General features: G+C 42.7%; 1 protein-coding gene across 1 annotated transcript in view; it reads left to right on the top strand.

Annotated features, from left to right (window-relative positions):
• cers6 (ceramide synthase 6) overlaps positions 1-25,448 on the top strand; it is a 168,294-nt gene that overhangs the window by 128,909 nt on the left and 13,937 nt on the right. The window contains exon 8 of the mRNA XM_084314429.1: positions 2,678-2,784. Within this exon, the coding sequence (XP_084170555.1) occupies positions 2,678-2,784 (107 nt within the window). The remainder of the gene's footprint in view (positions 1-2,677; positions 2,785-25,448) is intronic.

Below are 25,448 nucleotides of genomic sequence, written 5' to 3'. Positions count from 1 at the left end.
TATTACTACTACTACTGCTACTATTACTACTACTGCTACTACTACTATTACTACTACTGCTACTGCTACTATTACTACTACTACTACTGCTACTACTATTACTACTGCTACTATTACTACTACTACTACTACTACTATTACTACTACTGCTACTGCTACTATTACTACTACTACTACTGTTACTGCTACTATTACTACTACTGCTACTGCTACTGCTACTACTACTACTGCTACTACTATTATTACTACTACTACTACTACTACTACTACTACTACTACTACTACTACTACTACTACTACTACTACTACTACTGCTAGTGCTACTATTACTACTACTACTACTACTACTACTACTACTACTGCTACTGCTACTATTACTACTACTGCTACTGCTACTATTACTGCTATTATGTTCTCCCCGTGCTCGCAAGGGTTTCCCCCCCGATAAGATAAACCCAATGGAAAAACATGCACAACAACAAGATCGCTAACGCTGTGGCGTCCTTGACGAAGACGGACAGGAGCACTTGGATTGGTCCCCTGGCGCGGCTCACGTTGACGCCTGTCTGCTCCCGGCTGCCCTTGGGGGGGAAGGGCGACGGGATGTGTTAATCGCAGATACGAATTGCATGCATGCATCGCATGTGTGCCAATTGATGACCTCGGAGCAGGTCCTAAATTATTAGTATTATTATTATTATACTGCTACTATTACTACTACTGCTACTACTACTACTACTACTGCTATTACTACTACTACTGCTACTATTATTATTGCTACTTGTAACTGAGGGGTACAATTCCCTGACTGTATTGAAGAGTATGGTATATTAAACCACTACTAGTTATGTACTTTAATTACTGGCCATACAGTACATGAATATATATGGTGAACACCCACACAGGAATACGGCAATGACACATAAAGTACTATTTAGAGGGTATTTATTATTATCAAAGCAACGTTAGGTTACAGATTGAGAATTATGCTTGCGCTTGTATGGCGAAGAACACACGTAAAGTAAGTCAAGAGCGTAAGTCAATGAGAATAGTATGAATACTAAGATGGGTCTAAACTGACGCCACCTGTGGCATAGCAATTACATAGGGCACACTAGTACCAGCTGGAGACACTGGGGGGTTCCCTCCGGGTGTAAGGCCGGCAGGGTAGAGGAATGTTCGGGTACAAAGTCTGGGTCAACGAGGAATAACGAGGTTCCAGATACAGGAGCCAGTGCAGTACTCCCTTGATCAGTAGACAAAGCAACAACTATAATCCAGTATGCTCGACAGCATGGAAGACAGCTAGCCAGCCTCTTCCTAGAGGCGGGCTCGAGTGATGATCCTCACGGGGGGTAGATCCCAAACGATAGTGGGGTCGACGGTTCTCTGCTCCAGCAGTCACGGTACCAAAGCAATATAATCCAACCAGAAAAGGTTCTGCAGTCGCCGGTGTAGGTTCTCCGGTGTACATATCCAACGGTTCTCGTCTAGGACTCCTCGGGTGGGGGCACGAGTTTAGGCCGCCCAGCCTGGATAAGTGCACTAGCTATATGCACAACGAACCGGTGGTAATGCTGGTCACTGAAGAACGGTAGCCGCACGATACACTATAAATGATAGACTATTACTTCACATTAGAATAAGTCGAACTCAACGGTACTGCGTTAAACTCTGACACTTTAGCAATCTATTCGCACGCGGTTCTCAAGGCTCTATTCAGAGGCAAAGTTGCTCACTTCACTGCACGTTGTCTCGTGGTGAAGGCATCAAGGTTTAGAAGACAAGTGCTGCTGTGTACACCTGCGCCGTATTTATACGTAAGGTGAATTATCTAGTGCCAACCTCAGTTCTGTCTCGTATTACTGCGCAAACCCTGGGCATGTTGAGACATGCCTGGAGTTGCCTTTGAACTTGCCGTTGGGGGTATGGTCGTTGGCGCCTAGGGGTCGCTGTCCAATAGGAGAGCGAATATTATGGTCTGGTTTGTACCCAGGTAAAGGGATATTCCGTGTATATATACAAATAATATACAAGGGATATCAAACGATATACAAATATTATACAAGGGATCTCAAGCAATAAATATATATATTCGGTTTAATCTGACCCTTTGTAACACTACTACTATTATTACTGCTACTATTATTATTGCTACTACTATTACTACTGCTAATATTATTATTGCTACTACTATTACTACTGCTACTACTATTAAAATACACGTTACAACAAGTCATGTATCCTAAAATTATCAAGTCACAGGTGGTCATATTCAAACTAATTTACTCTCGATAACAAACGAAGTGAATGTGTGCAAAACAGCGTAGAAGTGTTGGATATGTGTGAGATTTTATGTGTGCTTCTATTTTTATTTACTTTATATTCCATTTTATTTTATTCTACCGTAATTGTCTGTCCGTTAATGTCGCACCAAACGACCAAATTAAATTCCTTGTATGTGTAAATTACTTGGCCCTTTCTGATTCTGATCATCTGTGAAATAAAATAAGTCAGTTGTTTTTTTGGTGAAGTGTCCCTTTAAGAGCACATTACCATCTGCACAGCACTGGTGTTGGATGTCATTAACATCTGCACAGCACTGGTGTTGGATGTGTCTTTTCAACTTTCTTCTTCCATAATCACGAGACTGAAGTGATCCGTCTTCTGTTCTCAGGCTGCAAAGATGGCTAATTATGCGAAGTGCCAGACTCTCTGCAACCTGCTGTTCGCCATGTTCGCCATCCTCTTCATCAGCTCCAGGCTGGGAGTGTATCCAGTCTGGTAAGTGGAGGTCACTTACATGTACAGCCAGGGAGAGATATCGTACGATCCCGTGCTGTAGATGCCAAATATTTATAATTTTATATATGTATGTGTATTATAATATATATATATTGGTGTAGTGGTTACATCATTGCCGTTTTTCCGTGTTCCTCTGTCCAACGCAATGTATTTCCCCATTGCCCATTTCTAAATCGTCTTGTTTAAAACAAATAAAGCATTAACATTTGCATGGTGTACCTTTCTGCGCATATTCATCCACAATCTATAGCTCAACATGAAAATATTCACAATTAATCATCCAAAAAAAAATCGCAAAATTTTATTTCAACCAAAAATGCCTCATTTTGTGCAAAAATGGAAAGCTTTTCAATTTCCATGCGGCAGAATTGTTACAATAGCCAATAATCCATTTTCCCAATGATAAATCCCTATACGGGTGGACCTCGCTGGCGGTCCATACCGCGAGTCCGCGACCCCATTTTATTTAGGATTTTTTTTGGGGACCCCACACTTAATGTATCGCGTAATTTCAACATGGAATTAAGGAATATCAAAATAAAAGCACACATTGTTGAACTTGATCATGCATATTTATTAGAACATTTTATTACATCACTATGTTATCAATACACATTTATAAAACGAGGCATATTTAGACAGAATATGTTGCCAGAACATTAAAAAAAAAATTATTATATAAAAAAATATTTACTTGCCAATGCGCTGTCACCTACCCGCGCCCCCAATTTGGGTCACGACCTGTAGTTTGAGAACCACTGATCTATAGTGTCTAGTGAACAGAAGGTCACGCCCCCTCAGCTTACTGAGAGTTAATCATCTATACTATAGTGTCTAGTGAACAGAAGGTGACGCCCCCTCAGCTTACTGAGAGTTAATCATCTCTATACTATAGTGTCTAGTGAACAGAAGGCCACGCCCCCTCAGCTTACTGAGAGTTAATCATCTCTATACTATAGTGTCTAGTGAACAGAAGGCCACGCCCCCTCAGCCTACTGAGAGTTAATCATCTATACTATAGTGTCTAGTGAACAGAAGGCCACGCCCCCTCAGCTTACTGAGAGTTAATCATCTATAGTGTCTAGTGAACAGAAGGCCACGCCCCCTCACCACACAGAGTTAATCATCTCTATACTATAGTGTCTAGTGAACAGAAGGCCACGCCCCCTCAGCTTACTGAGAGTTAATCATCTATACTATAGTGTCTAGTGAACAGAAGGCCACGCCCCCTCAGCTTACTGAGAGTTAATCATCTATACTATAGTGTCTAGTGAACAGAAGGCCACACCCCCTCAGCTTACTGAGAGTTAATCATCTCTATACTATAGTGTCTAGTGAACAGAAGGCCACGCCCCCTCAGCTTACTGAGAGTTAATCATCTCTATACTATAGTGTCTAGGGAACAGAAGGTCACGCCCCCTCAGCCTACTGAGAGTTAATCATCTATACTATAGTGTCTAGTGAACAGAAGGCCACGCCCCCTCAGCCTACTGAGAGTTAATCATCTCTATACTATAGTGTATAGTGAACAGAAGGCCACGCCCCCTCAGCTTACTGAGAGTTAATCATCTATAGTGTCTAGTGAACAGAAGGCCACGCCCCCTCAGCTTACTGAGAGTTAATCATCTCTATACTATAGTGTCTAGTGAACAGAAGGCCACGCCCCCTCAGCCTACTGAGAGTTAATCATCTCTACTATAGTGTCTAGTGAACAGAAGGCCACGCCCCCTCAGCTTACTGAGAGTTAATCATCTCTATACTATAGTGTCTAGTGAACAGAAGGCCACGCCCCCTCACCACACAGAGTTAATCATCTATACTATAGTGTCTAGTGAACAGAAGGCCACGCCCCCTCAGCTTACTGAGAGTTAATCATCTATACTATAGTGTCTAGTGAACAGAAGGCCATGCCCCCTCAGTTTACTGAGAGTTAATCATCTATACTATAGTGTCTAGTGAACAGAAGGCCACGCCCCCTCAGCTTACTGAGAGTTAATCATCTATACTATAGTGTCTAGTGAACAGAAGGCCACGCCCCCTCAGCTTACTGAGAGTTAATCATCTATACTATAGTGTCTAGTGAACAGAAGGCCACGCCCCCTCACCACACAGAGTTAATCATCTATACTATAGTGTCTAGTGAACAGAAGGCCACGCCCCCTCACCACACAGAGTTAATCATCTCTATACTATAGTGTCTAGTGAACAGAAGGCCACGCCCCCTCAGCTTACTGAGAGTTAATCATCTCTATACTATAGTGTCTAGTGAACAGAAGGCCACGCCCCCTCAGCTTACTAAGAGTTAATCATCTATACTATAGTGTCTAGTGAACAGAAGGCCACGCCCCCTCAGCTTACTGAGAGTTAATCATCTATACTATAGTGTCTAGTGCAGTGGTTCTCAAACTTTTTACACCAAGTACCACCTGAGAACGTAGCTGGCTCTCCAAGTACCACCATATGACCGGCGTTAAAATACAGTCTATTCAGCTATGCACACGCAGGAGGCAAATGTATTCCTAATACCATTATGTATTGTTAACTTTTGTCAGACACTGCCACAATGTACAAAGGGATAGTACTAGAACTAGCAAACGCTTCCACACAACTCATACAATGCAAGGGGCATTGAGAACATAATAACTAACATTCTCACATAGCAAGTGAGAAAATTAAGAACAACTGTATTTCAGCAAATGTACTTAAAGGGGAACTATCTTATAAATGGCCTTTTTGAGTGTTTAGCATTGTTTCCTAGCTATGTGAACTTATATTAATATGATCTATGTCTCTAATTCTCATATTGGCGCATTCTTCCAATTCTCCTCTCACAATATTCACCCTCACTGAACTGAGTCATCTGAAAATGTGATGATTTGTGATGTCAGAGAGACACCGCTGCATGATAATGTGGCTGTGTGGCATCAGGTACATGATGAGCTGTACACAGTGGTTGGAGCCCAGGCTCAAAACGGCTTGAGATCTTGAGGTAGAAAAATGCTGTTTTTGAGGACTTGATTAGAAATACAAAGCAATGAAAAAAATAAAAATACAGAGGTGTTCCATAGACTCACAGGAATTGTGTAAAAGTGCCCAAATAGTGAAAGAAATAGTAAAATAGTTCCCCTTTAATTCTCTCTCTATCTCTCTCTCTCTCTCTCTGTCTGTCTCTCTCTCTCACACACAGCAAGCGATTGTCCATCATTCTCTCTCTCACTCACACACACACACACACACACACACACACACACACACACACACACACACACACACACACACACACACACACAATTATTTTGTTACAAAAACATTCTGGTGGAGGAATTTTTGAATTTTTACCCTTTAAATGCCAGTGTTTGTGATGGGCATCACAAATTATTGTAAAAAATAAAATAAAACACATATTCAATAAATGTTTTAATGTTTACCCTTTAAATGTCAGTTTGTGTGATGGCATCACAAATTATTGTTAAAAAAACACAAAAAGTAAAATATTTTCAATATATCAAATGCAAAGTAAATTTTTCTGGGGGGGATTGTTACAGGCTAGGCATGTGTCAATGATTAGCAGCAACACAGATTTTGATGGATTTTTTGTAATGTCAGATTTTTTATCTGACATTACAAAAAATCTAAAAATAAATGGTTATGATCAGGGCTGAAGTTGAATTAAAGATTTATGACTGTTTAGACTGCATTACTCTCTGTCACAGTGATCTCCTGGTTGTTCCCCACTTAGGTTATCTAACTATCATGCCGCCGCAACCAGACCTGGAATATATAACCATCAAGTGTCGTCCTTTCTTCCTCCCGAGGGAGTTAACGGCGATCATCCTTGTAGGAGTGTATATTCCACCGCAAGCCAGCAATAATGTCGCGCTCTCCAGACTCCATGACGAGGTAAATAAAATCCAAGCTGCGAACGTTAATGCCGCCATTATAGTGGTGGGTGATTTCAATAGCGCCAATCTGAGAAAGGTATTACCTGACTTCTATCAGCATGTGACTTGTAACACCAGAGGCGGTAACATCCTAGATCACTGTTACACGCAATTCAAGGGTGGATACAAGGCTCATTCTGCTAGTGGCTTTGGTAAGTCAGATCACGCGTCCATTTTCCTTTCACCAAAGTACAAATGGAGAATCAAAAGCACTCCTGTAGTCTCGCGAGAGGTGCAGAAATGGGATTTGACGTCAGAGGGGACGCTCCAGGCTGCGTTTGACTGCACAGACTGGAGCGTGTTCCGCGACACAGATAACATTCATGTCTACACGGAGACAGTGCTGGACTATGTTCGTACTTTGGTGGAAGAAACAATCCCCACTACCACAATGAGAGTTTACCCAAATCAAAAACCCTGGGTAGACAAATCCGTCCGTGAAGCTCTGAGAGCGCGCACCAAAGCATACAACGACGGCCTAGTGGCAGGCAACATGAATGACCACAAGGTGGCGCGATACAACGTAAGGAGGACAGTGACAGAGGCCAAAGGGGCGCTACAAGGATAAAATCGAACTCCAGTTTGAACAGGCTGACTCTAGAGCTATGTGGCAGGGGCTCAAAACGATGACAGACTACAAAGGCGCCTCCCTCAAACTGAACAGTGACATCTCCTTAGCAAATGACCTCAATACCTTCTATGCAAGGTTTGATGCTGGTAATAACAACACCAGCCCACAAGCCACGGCAATGGGGGGGGGGGGTCTGCTGCTGATGGAGACTCAGTGTTCAGGGTAACAGAGCATGAGGTGAGGCGGACCTTTAAAAAAGTGAATATCAGGAAGGCAGCAGGTCCGGACGGCATCCCCGGCCGCGTCCTAAAAGTCCGTGCCGACCAACTGGCCCCGGTATTCACTGACATATTTAACCTGTCCTTAGAACAGGCTGTCATCCCCACCTGCCTGAAGAAGTCCACTATTATCCCTGTACCCAAAAAATCCAAGCCTGCTTGCCTCAACGACTACCGCCCTGTAGCTCTCACCTCCATAGCCATGAAGTGCTTTGAGAAGCTAGTAAAGGGCTACATCTGCTCCTCCCTCCCCATCAACATGGACCCCCTGCAATTTGCATACCACCCCAACAGGTCCACGGAGGACGCCATAGCCCATGTGCTGCACACAGCAGCATCACACCTGGACAAGAGGCAGGGGAACTATGTGAGAATGCTATTCATCGACTACAGCTCGGCATTCAAGTTCAAGTTCAAGTTCAAGTTCTTTAATAGTTGTCATACAGAAGTACAGAATACTTTCATATAAAATGCTTCTTACTGTTACGCTCCAGAGACTGTGCTAGACAAGATAGTATCAAATAACATAATAACATAATATAGCATGAATTTAGAAGAAGAAAATGAGGTCACAGTGTTCGGTATAGACATATGTACAATGTTCTGAGTTACCATATAATATACAATACACAATACTATGCAGTGTACTAATGTACAGTACTATCTAGTGCAAAGCAGAAATGGGATGAGGTACAATTTTAGGTACAATTTACAGTAAGGTGTACGAGTTGTAGTGCAATCCTTCATCCATAAATATAAAGTGTGGGGAGTGGGTGCTACAGTGTGTTTGTTTAAAGTGGGTGTGTGCTATAAGTGTGTGGAGTGGGTGCTACAGTGTGTTTGTTTAAAGTGAGTGTGTGCGTGTGGATGTGTGTGCTATGTGCGTTTGGTGGTTGTTGTTGTGTAGTGTTCATTCATTGTTCGTTTAGCAGCCTGATGGCCTGGGGATAGAAGCTTCTTCTGAGTCTTTCTGTGCTCGCCTTGAGACTCCTGTATCGCTTGCCTGACCGCAGCAGTTCAAAGAGGCAGTTGTTCGGGTGACTGGAGTCTTTAATGATTCTCTTAGCCTTGCCCTTGCAACGCTTGTAGTAAATGTTCTGGAGGGTGGGGAGCCCCCCTCCAATTGTGCGTTCGGCTGAACGTGTCACTCTTTGTAGTCTGCTTTGGTCTTGTGCAGTGCTATTCCCAAACCAGGAGGTGATGTTGCCGGTCAAGATGCTCTCTATTGTACATGAGTAGAAGTTCTTAAGGATCTTCTGGCTGACTTGGAACTTCCTTAGGCGCCTGAGGAAGTAGAGGCGTTGTCGTGCCTTCTTCACAACACTGTTAATGTGTGTGGTCCATGTCAAGTCCTCGGATATGTAGGCTCCGAGGTACTTAAAGCTGTTGACTCTCTCAACCGGTGCCCCGTCGATGCTGAGGGGGCTGTAGTCCTTGACCCCCGACCTCCTGAAGTCCACAATCATCTCCTTTGTTTTGCTGACGTTCAGGGAGAGGCTGTTTTCCTGGCACCATCCCGCCAGGACCTTGACCTCTTCCAGGTAGGCCCTCTCGTCGTTGGCAGAGATCAGGCCCACCACCACTGTGTCGTCAGCAAATTTGACGATTGTATTGCTACTCCGCTGAGCCACACAGTCGTGTGTGTACAGGGAGTAGAGGAGGGGACTCAGAACACAGCCCTGGGGGGCCCCTATGTTGAGGGTGATGGATGAGGAGGTGCAGTTGCCTGCTCTCACCACCTGGGGTCTGCCAGTCAGGAAGTCCAAGACCCACTGGCAGAGGTCATAGCCCAAGCCCAGGTCCCTGAGCTTGGCTATGAGTATGGAGGGGACTATGGTATTGAATGCCGAGCTGTAGTCGATGAATAGCATTCTCACATAGTTCCCCTGCCTCTTGTCCAGGTGTGATGCTGCTGTGTGCAGCACATGGGATATGGCGTCCTCCGTGGACCTGTTGGGGCGGTATGCAAATTGCAGGGGGTCCATGTTGATGGGGAGGGAGGAGCAGATGTAGCCCTTTACTAGCTTCTCAAAGCACTTCATGGCTATGGAGGTGAGAGCTACAGGGCGGTAGTCGTTGAGGCAAGCAGGCTCATTCAATATCATAGTCCCCTCCATACTCATAGCCAAGCTCAGGGACCTGGGCTTGAACTATGACCTCTGCCAGTGGGTCTTGGACTTCCTGACGGGCAGACCCCAGGTGGTGAGAGCAGGCAACTGCACCTCCTCATCCATCACCCTCAACATAGGGGCCCCCCAGGGCTGTGTTCTGAGTCCCCTCCTCTACTCCCTGTACACACACGACTGTGTAGCTCAGCGGAGTAGCAATACAATCATCAAATTTGCTGACGACACAGTGGTGGTGGGCCTGATCTCTGCCAACGACGAGAGGGCCTACCTGGAAGAGGTCAAGGTCCTGGCGGGATGGTGCCAGGAAAACAGCCTCTCCCTGAACGTCAGCAAAACAAAGGAGATGATTGTGGACTTCAGGAGGTCGGGGGTCAAGGACTACAGCCCCCTCAGCATCGACGGGGCACCGGTTGAGAGAGTCAACAGCTTTAAGTACCTCGGAGCCTACATATCCGAGGACTTGACATGGACCACACACATTGACAGTGTTGTGAAGAAGGCACGACATCGCCTCTACTTCCTCAGGCGCCTAAGGAAGTTCCAAGTCAGTCAGAAGATCCTTAAGAACTTCTACTCATGTACAATAGAGAGCATCTTGACTGGCAACATCACCTCCTGGTTTGGGAATAGCACTGCACAAGACCGAAGCAGACTACAAAGAGTGACACGTTCAGCCGAACGCACAATTGGAGGGGGGCTCCCCACCCTCCAGAACATTTACAACAAGCGTTGCAAGGGCAAGGCTAAGAGAATCATTAAAGACTCCAGTCACCCGAACAACTGCCTCTTTGAACTGCTGCGGTCAGGCAAGCGATACCGGAGTCTCAAGGCGAGCACAGAAAGACTCAGAAGAAGCTTCTATCCCCAGGCCATCAGGCTGCTAAACGAACAATGAACACTACACAACAACAACCATCAAACGCACATAGCACACACATCCACACGCACACACTCACTTTAAACAAACACACTGTAGCACCCACTCCACACACTTTATAGCACACACCCACTTTAAACAAACACACTGTAGCACCCACTCCCCACACTTTATATTTATTGATGAAGGATTGCACTACAACTCGTACACCTTACTGTAAATTGTACCTAAATTGTACCTCATCCCATTTCTGCTTTGCACTATATAGTACTGTACATTAGTACACTGCATAGTATTGTATATTATATGGTAACTCAGTTACGTCTATTCTGCATCGAACATTGTACATATGTCTATACTGAACACTGTGACCTCATTTTCTACTTCTAAATTACATGCTATACTATGTTATTTGATACTATCTTGTCTAGCACAGTCTCTGGAGCGTAACAGTAAGAAGCATTTTGTATGAAAGTATTCTGTACTTCTGTATGACAACTATTAAAGAAACTTGAACTTGAAACTTGAGAAACACTGGCCTGGCCTGCTTCTAAGTTCAGTGGCCTGACTCCAAAAAAAATGTTTACTGGATGTTTACTGTTAATGCTTGTGTGTCTAATTTGATGTTATGTTTAAAAAATAATAAAAAAAAAAAATAGTAAAAGAAAAAAAAAACTTTTTTTGTGCTTTTTTGTAAATGTTTTCAAGTACCACCAGCAGTACCACCAAGTACCACTAGTGGTACGCGTACCACAGTTTGAGAACCACTGGTCTAGTGAACAGAAGGCCACGCCCCCTCAGCTTACTGAGAGTTAATCATCTATACCAGGGGTCAGCAACCTTTTTGACATGGAGTGCCTGGTTGAAATATAGTTGTAACTAGTGTGCCTCAACAATATTCCATGCATCGTAATTTTTTTTTCTAATAATCAGGTATTTTTAATGATAATTTTTACATTATTACATCATTATTGTTATTGTTATTATTAACAATATTATTATGATGGTTGTATCAACCCTAAATCTGAGTTTGGGGGGGGGGGGTGAATGCAATGTAGACAAACAGCTGCATACAGTGCGACCATTTCACTCACATTTGCCCATTCATTTGTGGACACATCACACACCATCGGTGTGTGTACTGTACGTGTGCTGTCATAGCTCCACCTACAGGCCTAATGGAGAACACCAGGAGAACCAGTTTTCAATCCATAATAAGTTAACAGAAAAATAAGTACACAACCACATTATTTCAACCTAATAAAACTATGTTTATTGTCATTGTTTTAAGAACACAAGTTGACTTGGTAATACTCACATTTTGAGTAAAAAAAATGGCTTTTAACATGTGCAATGTTCAATGAAATAATAGAAAAATGAATAATAAAATGTCACAATGTCACAATGGTGACCTTAATAATGTTTTTGTTATAAGGCTCTGCAAATGTTACTGAATGATGTAGCAATGTATTTCCAGCTAAATTGAAATAAACAAATAAAGGGTCTCAATTAAATATGTGTAGTGTCACATGACACATCACACAGATCAGAACACAGATCAGCACACAGGACACCTCAGAAGAACACAGCTTCATCTAACGAGGCGTCGCAAGGTTTAACTGAGGCTAACATGATGGCACACACACAGTGCACACACAAAGCACACCCTCCTCCTCCTCCTCCTCCTCCTCCAATCTCTCCACCAGATCTCTCTCTCTCTCTCTCAGCTATAGAGAGAGAGAGAGAGAGAGAGAGAGAGAGAGAGAGAGAGAGAGAGAGAGCGAGAGAGACATGACGCAAGGTTCAGCACCACACACAGTGGACAGCTCCCCTAGCCCTACACATACGCATGCATAATAATAATATATGCGCGATTGTGCGTAAAAATAGCTCTATTATGCGTAGAGCCCTGCATATGCACTTTCAAGTTAACAAGCAAACCGATGTATAGGAAAATAAACAGCAGCCTACCTGTCGCGACAGTGAGATCCCTGGCCCTGTTTTGCCTGGCTGAGCTCCGTTATTTGGGGGGTGTAATTAGTCACTTTAAGCTTCGGAGTGGTCGGTTGTCAATCGACTCCGGGATGTTTTCTGACATTTCATTGATGCGTCGCTCGACACTTTGAGCTGACACTGGGATATCTTTTATCCTTGCTTTTATTTTCTCTTTATTTGGCAAGCCTTCAAACAAAACATCTGAGGTACAGATAAAAGCCTCCTTAATATACTCGCCATCCGTGAATGGCTTTCCACGTTTTGCAATGCAATGAGCAATGCGAAAGCTTGCTTCAGTTGCGTGGTTTTGAGCGCGCGTGAACACTTTGAGGGTGCTGGCTTGCTTCCCATACCTGGCGACGGCACGTTTAATAGATTCTGCCTTATCCGCCTGATCCTTGAAACTTGTTTTATGCTTAGTCTCGAAATGGCGTTTCACAGATGACGTTTGGCAAACTACATTTTCCAAACAGAAAGAACACATAGCACGGTCCTTCTGAAGGTCCACAAACCCGTAATCGTCTGTCCACGAGGGCTGGAATGTCCGAATTTGCTTTGATTTCTTAGCAGGGGTTGCCATCATGACACTGCACAGAATGCAACCTCACTGTGTGTTACCTGGCGCGACTGCTGCGGGAGGCCGGCGGGAGGCCGGCTACAGCGGAGCACATGGGAACAGCTGATTGCTGTCATAATATAGGGGTGTGCAGAACAGTCGACTTACAAAAAAGAACCTGTGGGAGGATTTCAACAAGAGATATGCGACAACAGTGCAAAACATTTCACTATAATATTTCAAAGCGAAGTAAAAAAAAAAAAATAATAATAATAATAATAATAATAATATTTTTTTTTTTTTTTTATTATGCTGCCCCCCCCCCCCCGCGTGCCTATGGAAATGGTCCCGCGTGCCTGAGCAGGCACGCGTGCCTAGGGTTGCCGACCCCTGATCTATACTATAGTGTCTAGTGAACAGAAGGCCACGCCCCCTCAGCCTACTGAGAGTTAAACATCTATAGTGTCTAGTGAACAGAAGGCCACGCCCCCTCAGCTTACTGAGAGTTAATCATCTATACCAGGGCTATTCAACTAAATTGTTCAGGGGGCCACATTGTCCGAAACCCAAGGGGCCAGGGGCCGGACTGCCACGGCGCCTCCCCATGCTATGAATATATGTACACTTGACACAACACACAACCACATTTTCACAACTTTTTTGCCACATCTGCAACATCTCCTGCAAAAAGTGCTTCATTTATGACTGTGCAACAACTGCAACATATCCTCTTCAACATTTCAATATAAATATAAAATAAAAAACAAACAAGTGCATGATGTGCATCTGAACATTCTAACATCAACACTTGAACAAAAAAACACATTTATAGTGCAGCTGAGCTTATGAAAAAGTGCTTCATGTCTGTGCAACAACAGCAAATCACAGCATCTTATTAGCACTTATTGTCCACTCTTAACTCTCAAACATCAGGGGGGTGGGGGGCAGACAGGCCTAGCCTACATACACACATCTAATGAGAGAGATTGCACTTCTTTGACTGGGCAATGGCAGAGAAAGAGGGTTCATAGGAAGTGAGGGCTACCCGCAAACAGTGATGCAAATGCTCATTTGTCAAGGAGGCACGGTTGCTTGTTTTAATGGCATTCATGTGAGAGAAACTGGATTCACAGGTGTATGTTGAGCCAAACATTGTTAGCACAGATATTGCCAGCGTTTTTATTTTGGGGAATGTGTTGACATGAATTAGGGCTGGGCGATAAAACGATAACGATAACTATCGCGATAAATTATTTCCTCGAAATAAACATGAAACGTGGTCGCAAAGTTTCGATATATCGATTTTCCAAGCTTGGATATCAGCACACGCACTAACAACCAATCAGTGAAGGAGATGGCCGACAGTGAAGGAGACCCGCGGTGCACCTCTGGGTAGAGAGGTAGGACTCTAGTAGTAAACAAGGCTGGCTAGGATAACTAGCTTGCACGGCACTATTTTATATATTTACGTGCCGAGTATGTGTGTGGCGTGAATTCTGAGGCCACGTTTATAGTAGTGTGGGGTATACAGTGGACGTCGTTTCAATATATTGGGGCGGAAGAGAGTATTTTAGGGTAATATTTATTACATTGTCATGGAATACACCGCTTAGACACAACAGGCTGGCTAGGATAACTAGCTTGCACGGCACTATTTTATATATTTACGTGCCGAGTATGTGTGTGGCGTGAATTCTGAGGCCACGTTTATAGTAGTGTGGGGTATACAGTGGACGTCGTTTCAATATATTGGGGCGGAAGAGAGTATTTTAGGGTAATATTTATTACATTGTCATGGAATACACCGCTTAGACACAACAGGCTGGCTAGGATAACTAGCTTGCGCGGCACTATTTTATATATTTACGTGCCGAGTATGTGTGTGTCGTGAATTCTGAAGCCACGTTTATAGTAGTGTGGGGTATACAGTGGACGTCGTTTCAATATATTGGGGCGGAAGAGAGTATTTTAGGGTAATATTTAGTACATTGTCTGTCATGAGATACTCCGCTTGTCGGCTAACTGCTAACGTGCGCGGACTGATGACGACATCAACATTCGCAGCAGCAAAACAAGTCTATTATATATATCTATGCTATTAATAGCCCGTCCATCGCCGCCGGGCATAAGAAGTTAATTAAACTTGACAGACATTATATCGACAATAATTATCGATATCGAGTTATATGAAAATAATTTTATAATTTTATCACGATAACGTTTTTGGCCATATCACCCAGCCCTAACATGAATACACTTTATCCAAAATGTTGTGGTGGATTCATTCTCAAGTGCCTGCTTCAGAGCAGATGATGCTTGCTCAATTATTTCAAGTTGCAGGAGACCTTCATTAATGTGAAGTGATGCAAGGAACTCTTGTCCTTTTGTGGAAATAGCAGCTACATTGGCAAATGGGTTGCTCACAAAATGCATCAATTCTCTGGACATGTCAAATTCATCAAATCGACTTTTCCCTCAATTTATCAATGAAATCTGTCATTAATTGAGTGACTTTTGGCTCAATTGTGCGTGTGAACGTTGACATAAAAAGAAAAAGTACATTTTTTTTTTATTTTTTATTTTATTATCATGTAATCTTTGGCGGGCCGGTCAGAATCATCCCGCGGGCCGCCAGTTGAATAGCCCTGATCTATACTATAGTGTCTAGTGAACAGAAGGCCACGCCCCCTCAGCTTACTGAGAGTTAATCATCTATACCAGGGGTCAGGAACCTTTTTGACTGGGAGAGCCATAAAAGCCAAATATTTCTAAATATATTTCATTGAGAGCCATATAGTATTTTTAACATATAATAAATTAAATATGTCTTACTTTTAATACGACTTCTGGTGCTGCATGGTTTTGCTGATGGCCTTGTAATCTGGTTCATACGTGGTGAGATTGAGCTTCATGCAGGCGTTGAGGCTTCCATCAGTTAAATGTGAGCGTAGGTTGGTCTTAATGTTCCTCATATGCGAGAATGACTGCCCACATGCATATGTAGAGCCAAACATGGTCAATACGGCAATACTCACGCTGCATTGTGTGGTATGTCACAGGAAGCTCGTTCCAAGTTTTAAGAATCAGATGGTCTTCAGGTTGAAGATTTTTAATTTCTGTCCACTTGTGTTCCCTCGCCAGCTCTGCTCGCTATATCTTCAGCTACAGATACTATTAGCTGTATCTTCAAAACTAATTTCTGTTTACTTTAAAATGACACAGTATTATTAAGAAATATCACAAGTATTAAAAAAATAAAATAAAAAAAAAAAAGTTTATTTTTTTTACTCAAACATTTCTGGGAGCCATATGCTGTCACCAGAAGAGCCATATATGGCTCGCGAGCCATAGGTTCCCGACCCCAGATCTATACTATAGTGTCTAGTGAACAGAAGGCCACGCCCCCTCACCACACAGAGTTAATCATCTATACTATAGTGTCTAGTGAACAGAAGGCCACGCCCCCTCAGCTTACTGAGAGTTAATCATCTCTATACTATAGTGTCTAGTGAACAGAAGGTCACGCCCCCTCAGCTTACTGAGAGTTAATCATCTATACTATAGTGTCTAGTGAACAGAAGGCCATGCCCCCTCAGCTTACTGAGGGTTAAGTAAGGGATAATGTATAGCTACGAGGTCATTGTCGCAAAATAATTGACAGACACAGAGTTTAAAATACCGAGGCGCAGCGCCGAGGTGTTTTAAACATCAGTGAAGGTCAATTATTTTGCGACAATGATCGAGTATAGCTATACATTATCCCGCTTATTACATGGCTAACTTACTAACAATATACCTAATTCATCGACAAGACTAGATCAAATGAAGACGCAGTTGTTCTGTGGCTCTGTCAGCCCAAATAAAGTGGTCTCTGGTCTGATTGCATGACTGAGTGCAGCTGTGCATATGCTGAGCTGCACTGAGGCAGTGTGTCAGTGGGGCTTGATTGCGAACAGCTGCGCACAGCGGTCATTATTGTCCCACAGCGGTCATTATTGTGTGATAACGGACCTCTGACGCGCGCTATTGACCAATCACAAGCAAGCATTTCGGCGAATGTGAAAACGCCATGTAATAAGTAAGGGATAATGTATAGCTACGAGGTCATTGTCGCAAAATAATTGACCGACACAGAGTTTAAAATACCGAGCCGCCTCGGCGAGGTGTTTTAAACGTCAGTGAAGGTCAATTATTTTGCGACAATGATCGAGTATAGCTATACATTATCCCGCTTATTACATGGCTAAATTACTAACAATATACCTAATTCATTTTACATCGACTCGCAACACTGGTTCTGGCTGCGTTCTGGCTCCGCTCGTCGCTCCGCCCCCTGTCATCGCCGGCAGCAGAACACCGGCAGTGTCTAATTGCACTGAAACAGTGTGTGTCAGTGGGGCTTAATTGCGAACAGCTGCGCACAGCGGTCATTATTGTCCCACAGCGGTCATTATTGTGTGATAACGGACCTCTGACGCGCGCTATTGACCAATCACAAGCAAGCATTTCGGCGAATGTGAAAACGCCATGTAATAAGTAAGGGATAATGTATAGCTACGAGGTCATTGTCGCAAAATAATTGACCGACACAGAGTTTAAAATACCGAGCCGCCTCGGCGAGGTGTTTTAAACGTCAGTGAAGGTCAATTATTTTGCGACAATGATCGAGTATAGCTATACATTATCCCGCTTATTACATGGCTAAATTACTAACAATATACCTAATTCATTTTACATCGACTCGCAACACTGGTTCTGGCTGCGTTCTGGCTCCGCCCCCTGTCATCGCCGGCAGCAGAACACCGGCAGTGTCTAATTGCACTGAAACAGTGTGTGTCAGTGGGCTTGATTGCGAACAGCTGCGCACAGCGGTCATTATTGTCCCACAGCGGTCATTATTGTGTGATAACGGACCTCTGACGCGTGCTATTGACCAATCACAAGCAAGCATTTCGGCGAATGTGAAAACGCCATGTAATAATCATCTATAGTGTCTAGTGAACAGAAGGCCACGCCCCCTCTGTTACTGAGAGTTAATCATCTATACCAGGGGTTCCCAAACTTTTCAGGCCAAGGCCCAGAAAATAAGGCGTCAGAGAGCCGCAACCCAATGCACATCGTCAGGCTTTTTTTTTTTTTTTTTTTGCCAGGCGACCGATTTTTTAAGCCAAATATCACTTCAATCCTATTAAGTTAGTTCAAGTTAGTTATTCATTTATATGTGCTATTTATGAGAGGGCTAACTTGTTGCAAAATAATAATGATAATAATCATAGCCTCATTAAAATACTATTGTTGCTTCGGTTGTTTTCAGCGTTTTATGTGCATAATCTGTTATTTAGTTTGAAATGTTCGTTGAAATAAGTAGATTTTTCGTTTTTGTTTATTTATTAAGTTAATATAAAACCATATAGTCACATTTTAGAATACAATAGAATAGAATTTTAGAATACAACTAGAAACACTGTCCTGGCCTGCTTCTAAGTTCAGTGGCATGAAAAAAAAAAAAAAAAAAAAAAAAAAAAAAAAAATTTAAATCATCTCGCGGCCCACCCGTGGCTGCTCGCGGCCCACCTTTGGGTCGCGACCCCGACTTTGGGAACCACTGATCTATACCAGGGGTCAGCAACCTTTTTGACATGGAGTGCCTGTTTGAAATATAGTTGTAACTAGTGTGCCTCAACAATATTCCATGCATCGTAATAATTTTTTCTCATAATCAGGTCTTTTTAATGATAATTTTTACATTATTACATCATTATTGTTATTGTTATTATTAACAATATTATTATGATGGTTGTATCAACCCTAAATCTGAGTTGGGGGGGGGGGGGGGATGCAATGCAGATAAACAGCTGCATACAGTGCGACCATTTCACTCACATTTGCCCATTCATTTTTGGACACATCACACACTAGTGGTCTGCAAGGGCCTTGAAATGAAGCCCGTACCCAGCCCGAGCCCGTGAACTTCAGGCCCTGCCCGAAAATAAGCCCGACTGTAAATAATATTTTAGGCCCTAGCCCGCGTGAAAACCCGATTTTTTTTTATTATTTATTATTAATTTTTTTTTTTTTTTTTTTTAAATATTCGAAACACGGTTTTATATGAACTTAATAAATAAACAAAAACGAAAATGTTCAATAGGTCTACCTAAATAACAGATAGTGAAAACGAAAGAAACATTAATATATATATTATAACATATAGCCAAAAATTCTTTGATTTTTTTGTTTTAAATATTCTAAACACTGTTTATATATTAACTTAATAAATAAACAAAAACGAAAATGTCCAATAGGTCTAACTAAATAACACATTATCATGCTGAAAACTAACAACCAGTATAGCCTTTTTTCGCAAATTCTATTTCCCAGCGCGAGTCAGCCTCGTAAAACTCGTAATTTGAAGGCTATATGGAATCTTCTTTGACACACACACACACACACACGACACAATAGCCTACTCAGTCACTGTACAAACAAACAGAAAACATAAATCAGATTTCGAGCAGAGCAACATTTATATAATGAAAGCGCAACAGAACAGGGCAGCAGCGACGTCACCCCAGACACCAGCAAATAATAATAATCAAACTCACCACTTCGCTGTGTTGATGTCAGCAAGGCGTTGAACAACGTTAACAACGTTAACATCCAAGAACAAATTAAAACATTCGCCAACTGGCTATATTCCAACTTCAACCTATGCCGCTTCGGTCTGGTTAATTTGTTCATCATCCACCTGAGCCGCGCGCTCCCCTCGAGTTATCATCCACCTGAGCCGCGCGCTCCCCTCGAGTTATCATCCACCTGAGCCGCGCGCTCCCCTCGAGTTATCATCCACCTGAGCCGCGCGCTCCCCTCGAGTTATCATCCACCTGAGCCGCGCGCTCCCCTCGAGTTATCATCCACCTGAGCCGCGCGCTCCCCTCGAGTTATCCCTGCAGGCTGCGGAGGGAGACATCCAAATGTTTCCAAAAATGCAACTTTCCCTTATTTTATCTGTTAACCTATACATCTTGACTCCTCAGACACGAGGCTTTCACGCTCTGATGACAGCACTACGTTACGCGAAAATGAAACAGAAACTTAAGGTTAACCTGGCTATAACCCTAGTTATATGAGTATAGCGAGCAAAAAAAAAAGAAAAAAAGACGCAATAAAAAAAAAAAAATTTTAAAGAGGGCACTGCCCGGCCCGGCCGAGCCCGAATTATTTATTTAAAAACAAAGCCCTACCCAGCCCGAACCCGTCGGGTCGGGTAGGGCCCCGTCGGGCTTGGGCAAGGTTGCAGTGCACTATCACACACCATCGGTGTGTGTACTGTACGTGTGCTGTCATAGCTCCACCTACAGGCCTAATGGAGAACACCAGGAGAACACCAGGATGTGAATGGAGGGTGAATGTGAGGTATATCGTGTAAATAAGTTTTGATTGATCGCAAGACTACACTGTAAAAAAAAATTATTAGTTACCAGAACTTAAAAATATTGAGTTCAGTTACTGTGCATTAAGGTTTTCAGTTTTCAATCCATAATAAGTTAACAGAAAAATAAGTACACAACCACATTATTTCAACCTAGTAAAACTATGTTTATTGTCATTGTTTTAAGAACACAAGTTGACTTGGTAATACTCACATTTTGAGTAAAAAAATGGCTTTTAACATATGCAATGTTCAATGAAATAGAAAAATAAATAATAAAATTTGTTTATTAATCCCACTGGTCACAATGGTGACCGTAATAATGTTTTTGTTATAAGGCTCTGCAAATGTTACTGAATGATGTAGCAATGTATTTCCAGCTAAATTGAAATAATAAACAAATAAAGGGTCTCAATTAAATATGTGGTAGTCAAAAGAACCTGTGGGAGGATTTCAACAAGATAAATGCGACAACAGTGCAAAATATTTCACTATAATATATAAAAAAAAAAAAAAACTGATCTATACTATAGTGTCTAGTGAACAGAAGGCCACGCCCCCTCAGCCTACTGAGAGTTAATCATCTCTACTATAGTGTCTAGTGAACAGAAGGCCACGCCCCCTCAGTCTACTGAGAGTTAAACATCTATAGTGTCTAGTGAACAGAAGGCCACGCCCCCTCAGCTTACTGAGAGTTAATCATCTACTATAGTGTCTAGTGAACAGAAGGCCACGCCCCCTCAGCTTACTGAGAGTTAATCATCTATACTATAGTGTCTAGTGAACAGAAGGCCACGCCCCCTCAGCCTACTGAGAGTTAAACATCTATACTGTCTAGTGAACAGAAGGCCACGCCCCCTCAGCGTACTGAGAGTTAATCATCTCTATATTATAGTGTCTAGTGAACAGAAGGCCACGCCCCCTCATCTTACTGAGAGTTAATCATCTATACTATAGTGTCTAGTGAACAGAAGGCCACGCCCCCTCAGCCTACTGAGAGTTAAACATCTATAGTGTCTAGTGAACAGAAGGCCACGCCCCCTCAGCTTACTGAGAGTTAATCATCTCTACTATAGTGTCTAGTGAACAGAAGGCCACGCCCCCTCATCTTACTGAGAGTTAATCATCTATACTATAGTGTCTAGTGAACAGAAGGCCACGCCCCCTCAGCTTACTGAGAGTTAATCATCTATACTATAATGTCTAGTGAACAGAAGGCCACGCCCCCTCAGCTTACTGAGAGTTAATCATCTATACTATAGTGTCTAGTGAACAGAAGGCCACGCCCCCTCAGCCTACTGAGAGTTAATCATCTCTATACTATAGTGTCTAGTGAACAGAAGGCCACGCCCCCTCAGCTTACTGAGAGTTAATCATCTATACTATAGTGTCTAGTGAACAGAAGGCCACGCCCCCTCAGCTTACTGAGAGTTAATCATCTATACTATAGTGTCTAGTGAACAGAAGGCCACGCCCCCTCAGCTTACTGAGAGTTAATCATCTCTATACTATAGTGTCTAGTGAACAGAAGGCCACGCCCCCTCAGCCTACTGAGAGTTAATCATCTATACTATAGTGTCTAGTGAACAGAAGGCCACGCCCCCTCAGCTTACTGAGAGTTAATCATCTCTATACTATAGTGTCTAGTGAACAGAAGGCCACGTCCCCTCAGCTTACTGAGAGTTAATCATCTCTATACTATAGTGTCTAGTGAACAGAAGGACACGCCCCCTCAGCTTACTGAGAGTTAATCATCTATACTATAGTGTCTAGTGAACAGAAGGCCACGCCCCCTCACCACACAGAGTTAATCATCTATACTATAGTGTCTAGTGAACAGAAGGCCACGCCCCCTCAGTCTACTGAGAGTTAAACATCTATAGTGTCTAGTGAACAGAAGGCCACGCCCCCTCAGCTTACTGAGAGTTAATCATCTATAGTGTCTAGTGAACAGAAGGTCACGCCCCCTCAGCTTACTGAGAGTTAATCATCTATACCAGTGGTTCCCAAAGTCGGGGTCGCGACCCAAAGGTGGGCCGCAAGCAGCCACGGATGGGCCGCGAGATGATTTAAAAAAAAAAAAAACAGAAATAACTTTTTCTTTTTATTTAAATTTTTTTTGTCAGGCCACTGAACTTAGAAGCAGGCCAGGACAGTGTTTATAGTTGTATTCTAAAATTCTATTCTATTGTATTCTAAAATGTGACTATATGGTTTTATATTAACTTAATAAATAAACAAAAACTAAAAATCTACTTATAAATAACAGATTATGCGCATAAAACGCTGAAAACAACCGGAGCAACAATAGTATTTTAATGAGGCTATTATTATTATCATTATTATTTTGCAACAAGTTAGCCCTCTCATAAATAGCACATATAAATGAATAACTAACTTGAACTAACTTAATAGGATTGAAGTGATATTTGGCTTAAAAAATCGGTCGCCTGGCAAAAAAAAAAAAAAAAAAAGCCAGACGATGTGCATTGGGCCGCGGCTCTCTGACGCCTTATTTTCTGGGCCCCGGCCTGAAAAGTTTGGGAACCCCTGATCTATACTATAGTGTCTAGTGAACAGAAGGCCACGCCCCCTCAGCTTACTGAGAGTTAATCATCTATACTATAGTGTCTAGTGAACAGAAGGCCACGCCCCCTCAGCTTACTGAGAGTTAATCATCTCTATACTATAGTGTCTAGTGAACAGGCCATGCCCCCTCAGCTTACTGAGAGTTAATCATCTCTATACTATAGTGTCTAGTGAACAGAAGGCCACGCCCCCTCATCTTACTGAGAGTTAATCATCTCTATACTATAGTGTCTAGTGAACAGGCCACGCCCCCTCAGCTTACTGAGAGTTAATCATCTCTATACTATAGTGTCTAGTGAACAGAAGGCCACGCCCCCTCATCTTACTGAGAGTTAATCATCTATACTATAGTGTCTAGTGAACAGAAGGCCACGCCCCCTCAGCTTACTGAGAGTTAATCATCTCTATACTATAGTGTCTAGTGAACAGAAGGCCACGCCCCCTCAGCTTACTGAGAGTTAATCATCTATACTATAGTGTCTAGTGAACAGAAGGCCACGCCCCCTCAGCTTACTGAGAGTTAATCATCTATACCAGGGGTGCCTAACCTTTTTTGAACCAAGATCTACTTTTTAATTTACCACCTAGCCGAGAGCTACCAGCCAAAATTGTATAATTGTAAGCCGTCATTTGAGGCTTTATAAAAGCAGCATAATGAACACAAATCTGTCGGTGCCGAGTCCGACCTCATCTTAAATAACAAACAGCATTGCTTGTTGTAGTTAACAAGGAGAGGCAGAGTTGATTTAGCAAAACATTTTTTTTTTTTTTTTTTTTTTTTTAAATAATCAAATTTTATTAATCAAGATCTACTTGAAATCAGCCCGCGATCTACCTGTCGATCGCGATCGACTGGTTGGGCACCACTGATCCAGTCCCGGCGCCATGGGCGGGCATTAGGGGGCCGGGCCCGCCCACTGAGTCAGCTGTGCCCACCCTGGTAAAAAAAAAAACCATTTTTTTTTTTTTTTTTTTTTTTATCAAAGTCAACTATCCAAATCCTTAGTCGGGGACAGCCCTAGTGGGCACTGATGTCAACAACAACACTACTGAAGCTAGCACGGCACTCTGTGAGAATTCGTTTTTTACCCTCAAGAACGTCTTTACAGAACATCGCCTTAGTATGTTTCATCGACGCAGCTAAGGCCAATTTAATTCAGTTGGCATGTGAGAAGGACTTAACAAAAAAGTTCAGGAATGAGTGGAGGGGCAGTGTTTTAAGAAGATTTCACTCTGTCCCCAAACACCGCTTGCCTCTCTACTTATGATGGTGAGTAGCCTGTGGAGGAATTTAGTTTGCTTTTTTATGCACCTTATTTTTGTCAGTTCAGTTCAGTTTGTCAGTGAATTCAGAAGTGTTGAATAAATGGAGACTTTTCAAAGATATAGAATAGAATAGAAATGTATTATCCTGAGGGAAATTTGACACTGCAAATCACTCAACATTAAACATTTAGACAGAACAAGTCACAAATAAGAATAACAAGACAAATGGCCTAAGAATAGAATAAAATGAAATAGAATAAAAATTGAATAAAAGATACAGTAAATAAATACAGTAAAAATATACTGAAGTCTACAGTAGGTGTAATAATGCACAGTGCTGTTTAAAAAGTAAGAGTCCAGGAAGATGGTAATTGTCACTCTGTGCTCAGTGATGCAGTGAGGCACAGTGATGCATTGTATAGTCTGATGGCTGTCGGAATGAAGGACTTCCTGTGCCGTTCAGTGCTGCATTTAGGTAGTGTGAGCCTATAACATGCTCCTCCTGTCAGCCAAGTCTGTGTATAGTGGGTGGGAGGGGTTTTCCCTGATGGCCTGGAGCTTAGCAAGGTTCCTCCTCTCCGCCACCCTCGCTAGAGTCCAGCTCCACCCCAACCACGCTACTGGCCTTCTTGACCATCTTATCCAGCCTGTTTGTGTCCCCTGCTCTCAGTCCGCTGCCCCAGCAGGTCTGTTATATATATCCGTTCAGTCTGTTTTTGTATAAGTGAAAGTTCTTAAGATAGAGAGAAATTAGATTTTTCAATTGACTCTCTGCTGTTTAGTTCATCACCGTGGGCAGCGCCAAGCAAGCCACAGCGCCGCTGTCCCAGCTGAAACGTATAAAAGGGAACCTGTGTTGAAAAACCATTGTGCCCCCCCGAGAACATTTAATGCCCCCCCACTAATTTGTTTCTGCAGCCTGGTCTGCACTGATCTATACTATAGTGTCTAGTGAACAGAAGGCCACGCCCCCTGAGCCTACTGAGAGTTAATCATCTCTACTATAGTGTCT

Source organism: Notolepis coatsorum, assembly GCF_963971535.1.
Source record: "Notolepis coatsorum genome assembly, chromosome: 5".
Lineage (NCBI taxonomy): Eukaryota > Metazoa > Chordata > Actinopteri > Aulopiformes > Paralepididae > Notolepis > Notolepis coatsorum.
This window is presented reverse-complemented; position numbering and strand designations above follow the sequence as displayed.